Source organism: Corvus hawaiiensis (assembly GCF_020740725.1).
Source record: "Corvus hawaiiensis isolate bCorHaw1 chromosome 31 unlocalized genomic scaffold, bCorHaw1.pri.cur SUPER_31a, whole genome shotgun sequence".
NCBI classification, from domain to species: Eukaryota; Metazoa; Chordata; class Aves; order Passeriformes; family Corvidae; genus Corvus; species Corvus hawaiiensis.
The window spans coordinates 51,749-69,840 of NW_025963246.1; the positions used below are offsets into that span (position 1 = coordinate 51,749).

Sequence of the window (18,092 nt, forward strand, 5' to 3'; positions counted from 1 at the left end):
CAATTTCCCCCCCTTCTCCCCTCCCAAAACCCCCTTTTTTCCCTGTTTTCCCCCCATTTTTTCCCTGTTTTCCCCCAAATTCCCAGATTTTTTCCCCCCAAAACCCCCGGAATCCCCACCTCCCCGGTGAGGCAGGTGGATGCTCTCAAAGGCCTTCCCTCTCCATCCTCCTTTTCCCCTTCCCAAACCCCACTTTTCCCTATTTCCCCTCATTTCTCCACAATTTCCCTCCCCAAACCCCACTTTTCCCCTATTTCCCTCATTTCTCCACAATTTTCCCCTCCCCAAACCCCCATTTTTGCCCCTTTTTCCCCCAAATTCCATGACTTTTTCCCCCAAAACACCTGGAATTCCCACCTCCCCCTCCATCCTCCTTTTGCCCTCCCCAAAACCCCGTTTTCCCCCTATTTCCCCTCATTTCTCCTCATTTCTCCATAATTTCCCCTCACTTTACCACAATTTCCCTTCCCAAACCCCATTTTTTTCCCCATTTTTCCCCCAAATTCCCAGATTTTTCCCCCAAAACCCCCGGAATCCCCACCTCCCCAGTGAGCAGTTGGATGATCTCAAAGGCCTTCCCCCTCCATCCTCCTTTTCCCCTTCCCAAACCCCATTTTCCCACAATTTCCCCCCTTCTCCCCTCCCAAAACCCCCTTTTTTCCCCATTTTTTTCCCTGTTTTCCCCAAATTCCCAGATTTTTTCCCCCAAAACCCCCGGAATCCCCACCTCCCCGGTGAGCAGGTGGATGATCTCAAAGGCCTTCCCCCTCCATCCTCCTTTTCCCCTTCCCAAACCCCATTTTCCCACAATTTCCCCCCTTCTCCCCTCCCCAAAACCCCATTTTTATCCCGTCTTTCCCCATTTTTTTCCCGTTTTTTCCCCCAAATTCCCAGATTTTTCCCCCCAAACCCCCGGAATCCCCACCTCCCCAGTGAGCAGGTGGATGATCTCAAAGGCCTTCCCCTCCATCCTCCTTTTCCCCTTCCCAAACCCCATTTTCCCACAATTTCCCCCCTTCTCCCCTCCCAAAACCCCCTTTTTTCCCTGTTTTCCCCCCATTTTTTCCCCATTTTTTCCCCAAATTCCCCCATTTCCCCCCCAAACCCCCAGAATCCCCACCTCCCCAGTGAGCAGGTGGATGATCTCAAAGGCCTTCCCCCTCCATCCTCCCTTTCCCCTTCCCAAACCCCATTTTCCCACAATTTCCCCCCTTCTCCCCTCCCAAAACCCCCTTTTTTCCCTGTTTTTCCCCCATTTTTTTCCCTGTTTTCCCCCAAATTCCCAGATTTTTCCCCCAAAACCCCGGGAATCCCCACCTCCCCAGTGAGCAGGTGGATGCTCTCAAACACCTTCCCCCTCCATCCTCCTTTTCCCTTCCCAAACCCCATTTTCCCCCAATTTCCCCCTTCTCCCCTCCCCAACACCCCATTTTTATCCCGTCTTTCCCCATTTTTTTCCCGTTTTTCCCCATTTTCCCCCCAAACCCCTGGAATCCCCACCTCCCCGGTGAGCAGGTGGATGATCTCAAAGGCCTTCCCCCTCCATCCTCCTTTTCCCCTTCCCAAACCCCATTTTCCCACAATTTCCCCCCCCTTCTCCCCTCCCAAAACCCCTTTTTTCCCTGTTTTCCCCCCATTTTTTCCCCATTTTTTCCCCAAATTCCCCCATTTCCCCCCCAAACCCCCAGAATCCCCACCTCCCCAGTGAGCAGGTGGATGATCTCAAAGGCCTTCCCCCTCCATCCTCCCTTTCCCCTTCCCAAACCCATTTTCCCACAATTTCCCCCCTTCTCCCCTCCCAAAACCCCCTTTTTTCCCTGTTTTTCCCCCATTTTTTCCCTGTTTTCCCCCAAATTCCCAGATTTTTCCCCCAAAACCCCCGGAATCCCCACCTCCCCAGTGAGCAGGTGGATGCTCTCAAACACCTTCCCCCTCCATCCTCCTTTTCCCCTTCCCAAACCCCATTTTCCCACAATTTCCCCCCTTCTCCCCTCCCCAAAACCCATTTTTATCCCGTCTTTCCCCATTTTTTTCCCGTTTTTCCCCATTTTCCCCCCAAACCCCTGGAATCCCCACCTCCCCGGTGAGCAGGTGGATGATCTCGAAGGCGTGCTTGACGATCCTGACGGTCATGAGCTTCTTGCCGTTGTTGCGGCCGTGCATCATCATGGAGTTGGTCAATCTCTCCACGATGGGGCACTGGGCCTTGCGGAAGCGCTTGGCCGCGTAGCGCCCGGCCGAGTGCGGCAGGTTACTTGGCGTACTTCTCCTTCACCGCGATGTAATCCTGAGGCATTTTGGAAATTTGGGGGATTTTTTTGGGATTTTTCAGGAGGTTTTAGGGTTTTTTTTTCTTAATTTTTGGGGGAAATTTTTGAGGAATTTTTTGGGGTTTTACAGGGGTTTTTTTGGGATTTCTTAAGAAATTTTTTGGGATTTTTGGGAATTTTTTTGGGGGTTTTTTCGAGTTTTTTGGGGGGTTTTAAAAAAAATTTTTGGGGATTTTTTGGGGTTTTTTTGGGGGATTTTTTGGGGTTTTTTTTCAGGCTTTTTTGGGAATTTTTTGGAAATTTTTTGGGTATTTTTGAGGGATTTTTCAGTGATTTTTTGGGGAATTTTTTGGGGTGTTTTGGGGGAATTTTTGGGGTTTTTTTAGGAATTTTTTTGGGAATTTTTTAGCTTTCTTTTCAGGGATTTTTTGGGAATTTTTTGGGAATTTTTGGCGAATTTTTTGGGGTTTTCCAGGGATTTTTGGGGAATTTTTATGGGGTTTTTCAGGGATTTTTACGAATTTTTTGGGGGGTTCTTTGGGAATATTTTAGGGATTTTTTGGGAGATCTTTTGGGGGATTTTTGGGATTTCCTTGAGGTTTTCGGGGGATTTTTTGGGGGGAATTTTTGGGGATTAGTTGGTCAATCTCTCCACGATGGGGCACTGGGCCTTGCGGAAGCGCTTGGCCGCGTAGCGCGCCGGCCGAGTGCGGCAGGTACTTGGCGTACTTCTCCTTCACCGCGATTGTAATCCTGAGGCATTTTGGAAATTTGGGGGATTTTTTTGGGATTTTTCAGGAGGTTTTAGGGTTTTTTTTCTTAATTTTTGGGGGAAATTTTTGAGGAATTTTTTGGGGTTTTACAGGGGTTTTTTTTGGGATTTCTTAAGAATTTTTTGGGATTTTTGGGAATTTTTTTGGGGTTTTTTCGAGTTTTTTTGGGGATTTTAAAAAAAATTTTTGGGATTTTTTGGGGTTTTTTTTGGGGATTTTTTGGGGTTTTTTTCAGGCTTTTTTTGGGGAATTTTTTGGAAATTTTTTGGGTATTTTTGAGGGATTTTTCAGTGATTTTTTGGGGAAATTTTTTGGGGTGTTTTGGGGGAATTTTTGGGGTTTTTTTAGGAATTTTTTTGGGAATTTTTTAGCTTTCTTTTCAGGGATTTTTTGGAATTTTTTGGGAATTTTTGGCGAATTTTTTTGGGGTTTTTCAGGGATTTTTTGGGGAATTTTTATGGGGTTTTTTCAGGGATTTTTACGAATTTTTTGGGGGGTTCTTTGGGAATATTTTAGGGATTTTTTGGGAGATCTTTTGGGGGATTTTTGGGATTTCTTTGAGGTTTTCGGGGATTTTTTGGGGGGAATTTTTGGGGATTAGTTGGTCAATCTCTCCACGATGGGGCACTGGGCCTTGCGGAAGCGCTTGGCCGCGTAGCGCCCGGCCGAGTGCGGCAGGTACTTGGCGTACTTCTCCTTCACCGCGATGTAATCCTGAGGCATTTTGGAAATTTGGGGGATTTGGGGGATTTTTTTGGGATTTTTCAGGAGGCTTTAGGGGTTTTTTTTCTTAATTTTTGGGGGAAATTTTTGGGGAATTTTTTGGGGTTTTACAGGGATTTTTTTTGGGATTTCTTAAGAAATTTTTTGGGATTTTTGGGAATTTTTTTGGGTTTTTTCGAGTTTTTTTGGGGATTTTAAAAAAAATTTTTGGGGATTTTTTGGGGGTTTTTTTGGGGATTTTTTGGGGTTTTTTTCAGGCTTTTTTGGGGAATTTTTGGGAATTTTTGGGAAATTCTTTGGGTATTTTTGAGGGATTTTTCAGTGATTTTTTTGGGAATTTTTTGGGGTGTTTTGGGGGAATTTTTGGGGTTTTTTCAGGAACTTTTTGGGGGATTTTTTTCAGGGATTTTTTTGGAATTTTTTGGGGGATTTTGGGAATTTTTTGGGGATTTTTTGGCGAATTTTTTGCAAATTTTTTGGGGTGTTTCAGGGATTTTTTGGGAATTTTTATGGGGTTTTTTCAGGGATTTTTACGAATTTTTTGGGGGGTTCTTGGGAATATTTTAGGGATTTTTTGGGAGATCTTTTGGGAGGATTTTTGGGATTTCTTTGAGGTTTTCGGGGGATTTTTTGGGGGGAATTTTTGGGGATTAGTTGGTCAATCTCTCCACGATGGGGCACTGGGCCTTGCGGAAGCGCTTGGCCGCGTAGCGCCCGGCCGAGTGCGGCAGGTACTTGGCGTACTTCTCCTCACCGCGATGTAATCCTGAGGCATTTTGGAAATTTGGGGGATTTGGGGGATTTTTTTGGGATTTTTCAGGAGGCTTTAGGGTTTTTTTTTCTTAATTTTTGGGGGAAATTTTTGGGGAATTTTTTGGGGTTTTACAGGGGTTTTTTTGGGATTTCTTAAGAAATTTTTTGGGATTTTTGGGAATTTTTTGGGGGTTTTTCGAGTTTTTTGGGGGGTTTTAAAAAAAATTTTTGGGGATTTTTTGGGGGTTTTTTTGGGGATTTTTTGGGGTTTTTTTCAGGTTTTTGGGAATTTTTTGGAAATTTTTTGGGTATTTTTGAGGGATTTTTCAGTGATTTTTTGGGGAATTTTTTGGGGTGTTTTGGGGGAATTTTTGGGGTTTTTTTAGGAATTTTTTTGGGAATTTTTTAGCTTTCTTTTCAGGGATTTTTTGGGAATTTTTTGGGAATTTTTGGCGAATTTTTTGGGGTTTTCCAGGGATTTTTTGGGGAATTTTTATGGGGTTTTTCAGGGATTTTTACGAATTTTTTGGGGGGTTCTTTGGGAATATTTTAGGGATTTTTTGGGAGATCTTTTGGGGGATTTTTGGGATTTCTTTGAGGTTTTCGGGGGATTTTTTGGGGGGAATTTTTGGGGATTAGTTGGTCAATCTCTCCACGATGGGCACTGGGCCTTGCGGAAGCGCTTGGCCGCGTAGCGCCCGGCCGAGTGCGGCAGGTACTTGGCGTACTTCTCCTTCACCGCGATGTAATCCTGAGGCATTTTGGAAATTTGGGGGATTTGGGGGATTTTTTTGGCATTTTTTTGGAATTTTTTTGAGGTTTTAGGGGTTTTTTTGGGGATTTTTTGGAATGTTTTAGCGCATTTTTTCAGATTTGGTGGCGATTTTTTGGGAATTTTTTTCGGAATTTTTTGGAGATTTTTTTGGGGAATTTTTTTGGGGTTGTTCAGAGATTTTTTTGGGATTTCTTAGGAAATTTTTTGGGATTTTTGGGAATTTTTTGGGGTTTTTTCGAGTTTTTTGGGGGATTTTAAAAAAAATTTTTGGGGATTTTTTGGGGATTTTTTGGGGTTTTTTTTTTGAAATCTTTGGGATTTTTCAGTGAATTTTTGGAGTTTTTTCAGGAATTTTTGGGGGATTTTTGGGGGTTTTTTTTTGAATTTTTTAGGAATTTTTTTGGGATTTTGGGAATTTTTTTGGGATTTTTTTTGGAATTTTTTGGGGTTTTAGAGGGATTTTTGGAGATTTTTTGGAATGTTGTAGGGAATTTTTTTTCAGATTTGTTGGGGATTTTTTGAGGTTTTCTGGGGAATTTCTTAGGATTTTTTTTTAATTCTTTGGGATTTTTCAGCAATTTTTTAGGGGATGTTTTGGGGGTTTTTCAGGGATTTTTGGGAATTTTTTGCGGGGTTTTTTGTGATTTTTTTTGAGGTTTTTTTTGTTTGTTTTTGGGGGGAACATTTAGGGGTTTTTCAGGGGTTCTCTGGGGATTTTCTGGGAATTTTTGGGGGCAATTTTTCGGGGTTTTTTTGGGAAATTTTTGGGGATTCCAGCCCCAAATCCCAAACAATTCCTGCGGATTTCCACCTTGAATTCCCTCTTGCACCGAGGTGGGAATTCCAACCTTCAATTCCCACAGAAATCCCACAGAAATCGCTGCATTCCTACCCCAATTCCAGCCCCAAATTCCCGGGATTCCCACCTGCAGGGAGATGTCGTTGATCTGCACATCATCCGTGCTCCATTTCCCGAACAATTTGATGTCCGGAGTCTCCGTCACGGCCGGAGCCGTCTCCCAGTCGGTCATGCTGGAAAAATATTGGGAAAAGAGAACGTTTGGATGCTGCTTTTCCATCGGGGATCTCCCGTTCTCACTCTGGATCCCCTTTTCCCAACCTCCCCCCCCCCCCCCCCACTCCGCCTTCCTTTTTCCCACTTTCATCTCCAATTTTCCCACTCTGCTCCCTCTTTTTCATCTCAAAGCCCTCAATCCAGCAATCCAGATCTAATCCCTCGATTTAAAACTTGGGAAAACCTTCAGGAATTCCATTTCCCGCCCCTCCCTCCCTTCCATTTCCCCTCATGGCCGCTCCCCCCCCCACCCCTCAGCGCTCCGATCACCATTTTTCCCCTTCCCCGGCTCTCACCCCCCTATTTCCCCCCTCAGCACCTTCCCGATCCCTATTTTCCCCTCACAAAATGCCTTTTTTCCTCTCAAAATCCTATTTTTCCCCGAAAATCCCCGCTTTTCCCGCGCTCCCCCCTCACATGGCGGCAGCTCCGACTCCGACCGAGCAAAAAGGGCACTACGGGGCTTCCCGGCCTCTTATATAGCGGGCAGGGGTTCACTTCCGGTGGCGCATGCGTACTTTAACCGAACGAAGTCGCACTTCCGCCCTTCTCGCCCTCACCGAAGACGTCGCGCATGCGCCGTAGCGATGTTCCCGCCGCGTTCGCCATGTTGTTGAGGGCATCCGCCTCAATGGCCGCCGTAGTTGGTTATAACGGGGTAAAACCACGCGTGGGGGGAAAATGGGCGCTTTAGAGGAGTAAAACCAAGCTTGGAGGGGACAGAGAGGCCATAAAGAGGCGACACGGAGGTGACACGCGGAGGGGAAATGACCGCTCACGCGTGGCCGCGGAAGGGCGCCATTAAACCAAGCAGCCGCACGCTGACCAATCACAGCTCGCAGCGTTCGTGACGTCACCTGTTGCTAGGCAGATTTCGGCCAGCCGCATAAAGACACGGGGGGGACCCCATTTGGGGACAATTTGGGGACATTTTGGGGACAATTTGGGGACAATTTGGGACGTTTTGGGGACCCCAAAACCCCTCCGCACCCCAATTCCCCCTAAAATCCCCCAAAAGTTCCGAAATCCCAACTTTGTCCCCTCCCTTGGGGACGCGGCGCCACCCCCGCGCTGTCCCCCAGCGTCCCCAATTGGCCCAGTCGTCACCAGCTTTATTTGCGCCACTTGGGGACGGATTGGGATTTTGGGGGATTTTTTGGGATTTTTTGGGGGGTTTTATGGGATTTCGGGGGGTTTGGGGGGGATTTTGGTGGGGGGGGGAGGTTATGGGATTTTGTGGGATTTTTTGGGGATTTTTTGGGGGGGGTTTTATGGGATTTTGGGGATTTTTGGAGGGATTTTGGGGGGGGGTAGGTTATGGGATTTTTGGATTTTTTGGGGGGGGTTTTATGGGATTTTGGGGGATTTTGGGGGGATTTTGGGGATTTTTGAGGGGGTTTTATGGATTTTGGGGGATTTTGGGGGGATTTTTGGAGGGATTTGGGGGGGTAGGTTATGGGATTTTTTGGGGGTTTTTTGGGGGGATTTTTGGGGGAGAAGTTATGAATTTGGGAGGATTTGGGGGGGATTTTGGGGATTTTTTGGGGGGTTTTATGGGATTTTGGGGGATTTTGGGGGGATTTTTGGAGGGATTTGGGGGGGGGTAGGTTATGGGATATTTTTGGGATTTTTTGGGGGGGTTTTATGGGATTTTGGGGGATTTTGGGGGGATTTTTGGAGGGATTTGGGGGGGGTAGGTTATGGGATATTTTTTGGGATTTTTTGGGGGGTTTTATGGGATTTTGGGGGATTTTGGGGGGATTTTTGGAGGGATTTGGGGGGTAGGTTATGGGATTTTTTGGGGGTTTTTTGTGGGGATTTTTGGGGGGGAGGTTATGGGATTTGGGAGGATTTTGGGTGGATTTTTGGGATTTTTTGGGGGGTTTTATGGGATTTTGGGGGATTTTTTGTGGGGATTTTTGGAGGGATTTGGGGGGGTAGGTTATGGGATATTTTTGGGATTTTTGGGGGGTTTTATGGGATTTTGGGGGATTTTGGGGGGATTTTTGGAGGGATTTGGGGGGGTAGGTTATGGGATATTTTTGGGATTTTTGGGGGGTTTTATGGGATTTTGGGGGATTTTGGGGGGATTTTGGAGGGATTTGGGGGGGTAGGTTATGGGATTTTTTTTGGGTTCTTTTGGGGGTTTTATGGGATTTTGGGGGATTTTGGGGGGATTTTTGGAGGGATTTGGGGGGGTAGGTTATGGGATTTTTTGGGGGTTTTTTTGGGGGGATTTTTGGGGGGGAGGTTATGGGATTTGGGAGGATTTTGGGTGGATTTTTGGGATTTTTTGGGGGGTTTTTATGGGATTTTGGGGGATTTTGTGGGGATTTTTGGAGGGATTTGGGGGGTAGGTTATGGGATTTTTTGGGGGTTTTTTGGGGGGATTTTTGGGGGGGAGGTTATGGGATTTGGGAGGATTTTGGGTGGATTTTTGGGGGGTTTTTTGGGGGGTTTATATGGGATTTTTGGGGGGATTTTTGGGGGGTTTATATGGGATTTTTGGGGGGATTTTTGGGGTGTTTATATAGGATTTCTGGGGCGATTTTTGGCGGTTTTATATGGGATTTTTGCAGGGATTTTTGAGGGTTTATACGGAATTTTCCGGGGGATTTTTTGGGCAGTTTACATCGGATTTTTGGGGGGATTTCTCGGAGGATTTTTTGGGACAATCTCCCGACATTCACCCGGGATTTTCAGCCGGGATTTCTTTTTGGGGGAGTGGAGACGAATTTTTCCGCACAACTTCCCGCATTTCCCGAGCCTTTCTCCGCCGCGCCTTCACCATCCTCGGCTGATTGAGGAGAGCGGCGAGGGGAAGGCGAGGACATCCTCAGATGCTTCCTGGGAAGGGCGAGGTGGCCACCAAAAAGGTGCCAAAGGCGACCAAAGAGGTGGCGCCAGGTGGCACCGGGGCTCCCTTACCTGCGTAGGTGGCACCTGGCAGCGGCGTGTAACCTGGAGGGTGAGAAAAGGCAGCAAAATGGGGTAAAAATGGGGAAAAAAGGGCAAAAAAGGGCAAAGAAGGGGCAAGGAGGTGTGGGCAGCTGGTTGCCAGCCGTGCCCGAGGCTCACCTGGCGCGGGGGACGGGCCCAGGTAGCGGCAGAGGCCGAAGGTGAAGAGGAGGAGGCCCAAAAGCAGCTGCGAGCACGGCCAAAGCCACCAGGAGAGCCAGGCCTGAGGAGAGCCCGGGAGCTGCGGGGACAACGGAGGGGTTTTGGGGGGGTTTTGGGGGGTTTTGGGGGGTTTTTGGGGGGTTTGGGATTTTTTGGGGATTTTTTGGGATTTTTCTGGGATTTTTTGGGGGGGGGTTTGGGGATTTTTTAGGGTTTTTTGGGGATTTTTTTGGGATTTTTTGGGGGGCTTTTTGAGGCATTTTTGGGGGGGTTTGGGGATTTTGTTGGGATTTTTTGGGGAGATTTTTTTGGATTTTTTGGGGGGTTTTGGGGGATTTTTTCAGGTTTTTGGGGGGATTTTTGGAATTTTGGGGGGATTTTGGGATTTTTTGGGGGGTTTTGGGGTTTTGGGGGGATTTGGGGGGGTTGGGGTTTTGGGGGTTTTGGGGGGGGCTGGGATTTTTGGGATTTTTTGGGGAATTTTTTGGGGAATTTTGGGGGAATTTTTGGGGGGATTTTTGGGGGTTTTGGGGGGATTTTTTTGGGATTTTTTGGGGGGTTTTGGGGATTTTTTGGGGTTTTTTGGGGGGATTTTTTCGAGTTTTTGGGGGTTTTTTTTGGAGGCATTTTGGGGATTTTTTGGGGGGTTTTTGGGGGATTTTTGGGGGATTTTTTTTTGCTTTTTAGGGCGTTTTTTGAGGGTTTTTGAGGGGATTTTTCGGGGCATTTTTTGGGATTTTTGGCAGTTTTTTTGGGGGGGTTAGGTTTTTTTTTTTCAATTTTCTGGGAATTTTTGCAGGGTTTTTTTGAGAAAATGTGGGGATTTTTTAGGAAGCTTTTTTCATGTTTGCTTTTTTTTTAATTAAAAAAATCCATAAAGTTCCCAAAAAAATTCCCAAAAAAACCCTAAAAAATCCCCCCAAAAATCCCCCCAAAAAATTCCCAAAAACCCCTAAAAAATCCCCCCAAAAATTCCCCAAAACCCCTAAAAAATCCCCCCAAAATCCCCAAAAATCCCCAAAAAATCCCCAAAAATTCCCAAAACCCCCAAAAAAATCCCAAAAAAATTTCCCAAAAACCCCAAAAAAGTTCTCCAAAAATCCCCCCAAAATCCCCAGAACTCCCAAAAAAAACCCAAAAAAATTCCCAAAAAAATCCTCCCAAAAAATTCCCAAAAAAATCCCCAAAAAATCCCCCAAAAAATCACCAAAAAATCCCCAAAAATTCCCAAAAACCCCTAAAAAATTCCCAAAATTCCCCAAAAAAACCCTAAAAATCCCAAAAAAATCCCCAAACTCCCCCCAAAAAACCCCCCCAAAAAATCCCCGAAAAAATCCCCAAAAAATCCCTAAAAAATTCCCAAAATTCCCCAAAAAAACCCTAAAAATCCCCAAAAAATCTCCAAACTCCCCCAAAACCCCCCCAAAAAATCCCCAAATAAATCCCAAAAAATTCCAAAAATTCCAAAAAAAATCCCCAAAAATTCCAAAAAAAATCCCCCAAAAAATCCCCCAAAAATCCCCAAAAATCCCCCAAAAAATCCTGAAAAATCTCAAAATCCCCCCCAAAATCCCCTGAAAAATCCAAAAAAATCCCAAAAAAAACCCCAAAAATCCCCAAAACCCCCCAAAAAATCCCCAAAAATTCCAAAATTCCAAAAAAAATCCTCAAAAATTCCAAAAAAAATCCCCAAAAAAATCCCCCAAAAAATCCCTAAAAATCCCCAAAAAATCCCAAAAAATTCCCAAAATTCAAAAAAAAAATCCCCAAAAATTCCAAAAAAATCTCCCAAAAAACCCCAAAATATCCCCAAAAAAACCCCAAAAAATCCAAAAAACCCCCCAAAAACCCCCCAAAACCCCCAAGAATTCCCCAAAAAATCCCCCAAAATCCCCAAAACCCCCCAAATTCCCCCAAATCCCCCCAACCCCCCTCCTCACCCCAGCGGACGCTGACGGGCTCCTCCAGGCTGGGGGTGCAGCGCCGAGCACTCGAAGGCGTCGCCGTTCGCCGCCGCCGCCGCCACCTCGATGCTCACCTGGGCCCGGAAGGTTCCGTCGCCCACGGCAGCACCCGGGGCCGTTCCCGAGGGTCCCCGAGCACGACCCCGTTCCGGAACCACCTCAGGGTGACCTCGGCGGGGGTGAAGCCCCAGGCGTGGCACGTCAGGAGCAGCGGGGCCGGAGCGGGGCCGGAGCGCGAGGCGAGCACGCGAAGGCGCTGGCGGCGCTGCTGGGGACGTCGCACGGTCCCCAAACGGCCCCAAAACGGCCCCAAAACGGGGCTCGAACGGGGTCGGAAGGGGTCCAGATGGGGTCGAAATGGTGCCAGGTGGATTCGAATGGTTCCAAAATGGAGCCAAGTGGCGTCGAAATGGCTCGAAATGGGCCCAAAATGGCTCGAAATGGCACTGGATGGGCCTCAAATGGCCCAAAATGGCACCAAAATGGCCTGAAATGGCACTGGATGGGCCCCAAATGGCCCCAAATGGCCCCAAAATGGCCTGAAATGGCTCCAAATGGCCCCAAAATGGCCCCAAATGGCCCCAAAAGGCCCCAAAATGGCCCCAAAATGGCTCGAAATGGCACTGGATGGGCCCCAAATGGCTCGAAAATGGCCTGAAATGGCACTGGATGGGTCTCAAATGGAGCCAAATGGCCCCAAAAGGCCCCAAAATGGCCCCAAAGTGGCTCGAAATGGCACTGGATGGGCCTCAAATGGCCCAAAATGGCACCAAAATGGCCTGAAATGGCTCCAAATGGCACCAAAATGGCCCCAAATGGCCCCAAAAGGCCCCAAAATGGCCCCAAAATGGCTCCAAAATGGCCTGAAATGGCTCCAAATGGCCCCAAAATGGCCCCAAAATGGCCCCAAAATGGCTCGAAATGGCACTGGATGGGTCTCAAATGGAGCCAAATGGCCCCAAAAGGCCCCAAAATGGCCCCAAAATGGCTCGAAATGGCACTGGATGGCCTCAAATGGCCCAAAATGGCACCAAAATGGCCTGAAATGGCTCCAAATGGCCCCAAAATGGCCCCAAATGGCCCCAAAAGGCCCCAAAAGGGCCCCAAAATGGCTCCAAAATGGCCTGAAATGGCTCCAAATGGCCCCAAAATGGCCCCAAAATGGCTCGAAATGGCACTGGATGGGTCTCAAATGGAGCCAAATGGCACTGGATGGGTCTCAAATGGAGCCAAATGGCCCCAAAAGGCCCCAAAATGGCCCCAAAATGGCTCGAAATGGCACTGGATGGGCCTCAAATGGCCCCAAATGGCCCCAAATGGCCCCAAAATGGCCTGAAATGGCAATGGATGGCCCCAAATGGCCCTAAAACGGCCTGAAATGGCTCCGAATGTGCCTCAAATGGCCCCAAAATGGTTCCAGATGTCCTGCCCGTGGCCCCAAATGGCCCCAAATGGCCCCAAAACGCCCCCAAACCTCCCCAGTGTCCTCAAACGACCCCAAATGTGCCCAAACCTCCCGAAACGCCCCCAAAACGCCCCCAATCACCCCCAAACGCCCCCAAACATCCCCAACATCCCCAAACCTCCCCAAACACCCTGAAACGACCCCAAATCTCCCCAAACGCCCCCAAACCTCTTCAAACACCCCCAAAGTCCCCAAACGCCCCAAAACACCCCAAACCTCCTCAAACGCCCCCAAACCCCCCAAAACGCCCCCAAAACGCCCCCAAACCCCCGAAACTCCCCCAAACGCCCCCGAACCTCCCAAAACCTCCCCCAAACGCCTCCAAACGCCCCCAACCCCTCCCAAACTCCCCAAAACGCCCCCAAACCTCCCCAAACATCCCCAAACACCCCGAAACCTCCCCAAACCTCCCCAAACTCCCCAAAACGCCCCAAACGTCCCCAAACGTCCCGAAACGTCCCCAAACCTCCCAAAACCTCCCCAAAACGCCCCCAAACATCCCCAAACACCCCGAAACCTCCCCAAACCTCCCGACACCTCCCCAGTGTCCTCAAACGACCCCAAACCTCCCCAAAACGCCCCCAAATGCCCCAAAACCTCCCAGAACTCCCCAAACTCCCCCAAAACGCCCCAAACGTCCCCAAACCTCCCGAAACGTCCCCAAAACGTCCCAACCTCCCCAAAACGCCCCGAAACGTCCCCCAACATCCCCAAATGCCCCCAAACCTCCCCAAACATCCCCAAAACGCCCCCAAACCTCCCCAAACTCCCCCGAAACGTCCCCAAACCTCCCAAAACCTCCCTAAAACCCCCCCAAAACGCCCCCAAACGCCCCAAACACCCCGAAACCTCTCCAAACCTCCCAAAACCTCCCCAAAACGCCTCCCAACCTCCCCAAACCTCCCCAAAACGCCCCAAACTCCCCCAAACTTCCCCAAAACGCCCCCAAACACCCCGAAATCTCCCCAAACCTCCCCAAACTCCCCCAAAACGCCCCAAACCTCCCGAAACGTCCCCAAACCTCCCAAAACCTCCCAAAACGCCCCAAACATCCCCAAACACCCCGAAACCTCCCCAAACCTCCCGACACCTCCCCAGTGTCCTCAAACGACCCCAAACCTCCCAAACCTCCCCAAAACGCCCCCAAACGCCCCAAAACCTCCCAAAACTCCCCAAACTCCCCCAAACCTCCCCAAACGCCCCCAAACGCCCCCAAACCTCCCCAAAACTCCCCCAAAACGCCCCCAAACCTCCCAAAACTCCCCAAAACCCCCCCAAACCTCCCCAAACTCCCCCAAACCTCCCCAAACGCCCCCAAACCTCCCAAAACTCCCCCAAAACGCCCCCAAACCTCCCAAAACTCCCCCAAAACCCCCCCAAACCTCCCCAAACGCCCCCAAACGCCCCCAAAACCCCCCAAAACTCCCCCAAACTCCCCCAAAACGCCCCAAACCTCCCAAAACTCCCCCAAAACCCCCCCAAACTTCCCAAACTCCCCGAAACCTCCCCAAACCTCCCCAAACCCCCCCAAACGCCCCCAAACCTCCCCCAAAACCCCCCAAACCCCCCCAAACCTCCCCCAAAACCCCCCAAGCTCCCCCAAAACGTCCCCAAAACGCCCCCAAACCTCCCCCAAACCCCCCCCAAAACTCCCCCAAAACCCCCCAAACTCCCCCAAAACCCCCCAAACTCCCCCAAAACTCCCCCAAAACCCCCCCCAAACTTCCCCAAACACCCCCAACCCTCCCCAAAACCCCCCCAAAATGCCCCAAAACTGCCCCAAAACGCCCCCCAAACGCCCCCCGAGCTGCCCTCACCGCTCCGCGGTGGCCACACGCGGCCCGGGAGTTGCCCGCAGAGCTGGCGGCGTTCCAGCAGCCGCTGGCCCCAGCGCGGGTCTCCGTTGAGGCCGTGGGCCAGTAACTTCCCCAGGGGGGCCAGCAAACCCCCCCCGGGGCAAGGGACGGCGCGGGGATCCCGCGGGCCCTCGAAATCCGCGCACACCAGAGGCACCTGGGCCAGCGCCAGCAGCAGCCCCAGCGTGGCGTTGGTGGCCACGAAGGAGCCGTTGGTAGCCAAGGAGCACCACGAGGCCACCTGGATGACGAAAGGGGCTGGGGGAGGGGGGTAAAAAGAAGGGGGGTGTGAGGGGGGTTTTGGGGGGTTTGGGATTTTTGGGGTTTTTTTTAAGGTTTTTTTTTTATTTTTGGGGTTTTTGGGGTTTTTTTTAGGGGTTTTTTGGGTTATTTTTATTTTTCTAGGGTTTTTTTTTTTTGGATTTTTATTTTATTTTTATTTTGGGATTTTTTAAATTAATTTTTTGGGATTTTTTTGGGGATTTTTTGAGGATGTTTTGGGGGAGTTTTTGGAATTTTTTGGGATTTTTTCGGGGGAATTTTTTGGGAAATTTTTGGGATATTTTTGAGGATTTTTTGAGGGGTTTTTTGGGAATTTTTGTTTTTTTTATTGGTATTTTATTATTATTATTTTCAGGGATTTTTTGTGGGATTTTTTGAGGCTTTTTAAGGGTTTTTTGGGGGATTTTTGGGGATTTTTAGGAGGGTTTTTTTGGATTTTTTTTAATTTACTGGGGATATTTTAAATTAATTTTTTGGGATTTTTTGGGGATTTTTTGAGGCTGTTTTGGGGGAGGTTTTGGAATTTTTTGGGATTTTTTTCAGGATTTTTTGGGATATTTTTTGGGATATTTTTGAGGATTTTTTTTGAGGGTTTTTTTGGGAATTTTTGTTTTTTTTTATTGGTATTTTATTATTATTATTTTCAGGGATTTTTTTGTGGGATTTTTTGAGGCTTTTTAAGGGTTTTTTGGGGGATTTTTGGGGATTTTTAGGAGGGTTTTTTTGGATTTTTTTAATTTACTGGGATATTTTAAATAATTTTTTGGGATTTTTTGGGGATTTTTTGAGGCTGTTTTGGGGGAGGTTTTGGAATTTTTTGGGATTTTTTTCAGGATTTTTTGGGATATTTTTTGGGATATTTTTGAGGATTTTTTTGAGGGTTTTTTTTGGGAATTTTTGTTTTTTTTTATTGGTATTTTATTATTATTATTTTCAGGGATTTTTTTGTGGGATTTTTTGAGGCTTTTTTAAGGGTTTTTTGGGGATTTTTGGGGATTTTTAGGAGAGTTTTTTGGATTTTTTTTAATTTACTGGGATATTTTAAATTAATTTTTTGGGATTTTTTGGGGATTTTTTGAGGCTGTTTTGGGGGAGTTTTTGGAATTTTTGGGGATTTTTTTCGGGATTTTTTCGGGGAATTTTTTGGGAATTTTTGGGGGATTTTTTGGGGATTTTTTGGAGGATTTTTTTGAGTTTTTTTGGGGAAATTTTGTTTGGTTTTTTTTAATTGGGTATTTTATTGTTGTTATGATTTTCAGGATTTTTGTGGGATTTTTTGAGGGTTTTTAAGGGTTTTTTGGGGGATTTTTTGGGATTTTTTAGGAGTTTTTTTGGGATTTTTTTATTTACTGGGGATTTTTTTTATTAATTTTTTGAGATTTTTGGGGAATTTTTTAAGGCTGTTTTGGGGGAGTTTTGGGGATTTTTTGGGATTTTTTTGGATTTTGGGGGGAATGTTTGGGGATTTTTTTGAGGACTTTTTGAGGGTTTTTGGGGAATTTTTTGGGATTTCTTTTTAAATTTTTTTAGGGATTTTTTTGACACTTGGGGGATTTTTTTGATTTTTGGGGATTTTTCGGATTTTTGGGGGGATTTTTTGGTTTTTTTGGGATTTTTTTAAAGGATTTTTTGGAAAATTTTTTTAGGATTTTTTGGGGATTTTTAAGGGATTTCTTGGGATTCTTTTTTAATTTTGGCGATTTTTTGGGAGAACTTTGGGGTGATTTTTGAAGATTTTGGGGGATTCCTTTTTGGTTGGTTTTGTTTTATTTTTGGCAGATTTTTGGGCTTGACTTTGGCATTTTTCTGGTGATTTTTGGCGTTTTGTTTTGGGGTTTTTTTGAGGATTTTGGAGTGATTTTTGGTTTCCTTTTAATTTCTTGGGGGGGTGGTTTTTGGGGGATTTATTTTGGTGGATTTTTTGGGGGGTTGAAGATTTCTTAAATTTTGGGGGGGATTTGAGGGATTTTTTAGATCTTTTGGGGATTTTTGCTGATTTTTTGGGGGCGATTTTTTGCTGACTTCGGAAGGATTTGGGGGATTTTTGGGATTTTTTTGCTGATTTTTTGGGGGCAATTTGGGGTTTCGGGGGGATTTTGGGAATTCTTAGGGGGATTTGGGGTTTTGGGGCGATTTTGGGATAAAGGAACTGGGGATATCCCCAAATTTGGGGACATGGATTGAGTCCGGGGGGGGGAGGGGGTTGAAGCGACCCCTCAAATCCCTCCCAGGACATCCCAAAATCCATCCCCAAATTCCCAATTTTCCCCCCAAAATCCACCCCCCTCCCCCCCAAAACCCCAGAGGACGGAGCCCCTCCAACTGCCCCTAATTCCCAACTTCCCCTTTTCCCTAAATTCCCCCTTTTTTCCCAGAATTTCCCCCAAAACCCCACACGGCGGAGCCCCCCACCCACCACCACCAGACCTCCCCTAATTCCCGATTTTTCCCCCAAAACCCGCTCCCCCCCCCCCCCCAATCCTTACAGGGCGGAGCCCCCCCCAACTTCCCCTAATTCCCAACTTCCCCTTTTCCCTAAATTTCCCCCTTTTTTCCCAGAATTTCCCCCCAAAATCCACGCCCCCCCCCCCCCCCCCCCCCGCCCTTCCCGCTCTCCTCACCCGCCCCGGAGCGCCGAGCGCCAGCAGCAGCAGCGGCAACATCGCGGACTGGGGCGAACTGGGACGAACTGGGAGGGACTGGGACGAACTGGGACAAACTGGGACGCGCTGTCCCCTCCCCCAGGAACCCCCCCAGGTGCCACCCCCGGGGTGGGGACATTGGGGACACCCAATGGGTGCTGGCGGCTGCCGCGCGTCACCCGGTGCCGGGCAGGGCTGCGCTGGTGGCGGCCGCGCTCGGGACTCAGCGCCGGACTGGGAGCACTGGGAGGGAACTGGGAGGGAACTGGGAGCCCCCCGGGGTTTGGGATGGGAAGCGGGATTTGGGATCAGGAGCAGAACTGGGAGTGGGACAAGGGTAGGAATGGGGATCGGGGTTAGAACTGGGATTTGGGAGCGGGGCTGGGAGCGGGGC

General features: G+C 47.9%; 3 protein-coding genes across 3 annotated transcripts in view; 1 reads left to right on the forward strand and 2 right to left on the reverse strand.

Moving 5' to 3' along the window:
- Positions 1-936, forward strand: part of LOC125320602 (formin-like protein 20) — a 16,415-nt gene extending 15,479 nt beyond the window's left edge. The window contains exon 4 of the mRNA XM_048293002.1: positions 895-936. Coding sequence (XP_048148959.1) covers positions 895-936 — 42 coding nt within the window. The remainder of the gene's footprint in view (positions 1-894) is intronic.
- A 981-nt stretch (positions 937-1,917) lies between these two features.
- RPS5 (ribosomal protein S5) lies at positions 1,918-6,891 on the reverse strand. The gene is made up of 5 exons (XM_048293003.1): positions 6,787-6,891; positions 6,221-6,326; positions 5,190-5,270; positions 2,062-2,205; positions 1,918-1,950 (listed from the first exon to the last, which is right to left on the reverse strand). Exons 2-5 carry the CDS (start codon positions 6,323-6,325, stop codon positions 1,918-1,920), a joined length of 363 nt encoding a protein of 120 aa, XP_048148960.1. The 5' UTR covers position 6,326; positions 6,787-6,891.
- Positions 6,892-9,050: 2,159 nt separating this feature from the next.
- On the reverse strand, positions 9,051-17,867 carry LOC125320615. Its single transcript, XM_048293008.1, has 6 exons — positions 17,678-17,867; positions 14,736-15,032; positions 11,430-11,718; positions 9,448-9,568; positions 9,298-9,330; positions 9,051-9,216 (listed from the first exon to the last, which is right to left on the reverse strand). The coding sequence occupies exons 1-6, from the start codon at positions 17,835-17,837 to the stop codon at positions 9,154-9,156; spliced, it is 963 nt and encodes a 320-aa protein (XP_048148965.1). The 5' UTR covers positions 17,838-17,867; the 3' UTR covers positions 9,051-9,153.
- Between the last annotated feature and the right edge of the window lie 225 nt (positions 17,868-18,092).

What these genes read in the sequence shown, in the direction of transcription:
- LOC125320615 (XM_048293008.1), bottom strand. Translation starts at nt 17,837, where the DNA reads ATGTCCCCACCCCGGGGGTGGCACCTGGGGGGGTTCCTGGGGGAGGGG. An exon ending in CGCTCGGCGCTCCGGGGCGG is followed by an intron (nt 15,033 to 17,677) that starts GTGAGGAGAGCG and finishes CCCCTCCCCCAG; the next exon opens with CCCCTTTCGTCATCCAGGTG. An exon ending in GGGCCCGTCCCCCGCGCCAG is followed by an intron (nt 9,331 to 9,447) that starts GTGAGCCTCGGG and finishes CTCACCCTCCAG; the next exon opens with GTTACACGCCGCTGCCAGGT.
- RPS5 (XM_048293003.1), bottom strand. Translation starts at nt 6,325, where the DNA reads ATGACCGACTGGGAGACGGCTCCGGCCGTGACGGAGACTCCGGACATC. An exon ending in TCAACGACATCTCCCTGCAG is followed by an intron (nt 5,271 to 6,220) that starts GTGGGAATCCCG and finishes AAAATGCCTCAG; the next exon opens with GATTACATCGCGGTGAAGGA. An exon ending in GGGAGGTGGGGATTCCAGGG is followed by an intron (nt 1,951 to 2,061) that starts GTTTGGGGGGAA and finishes GGGTTTGGGAAG; the next exon opens with GGGAAAAGGAGGATGGAGGG.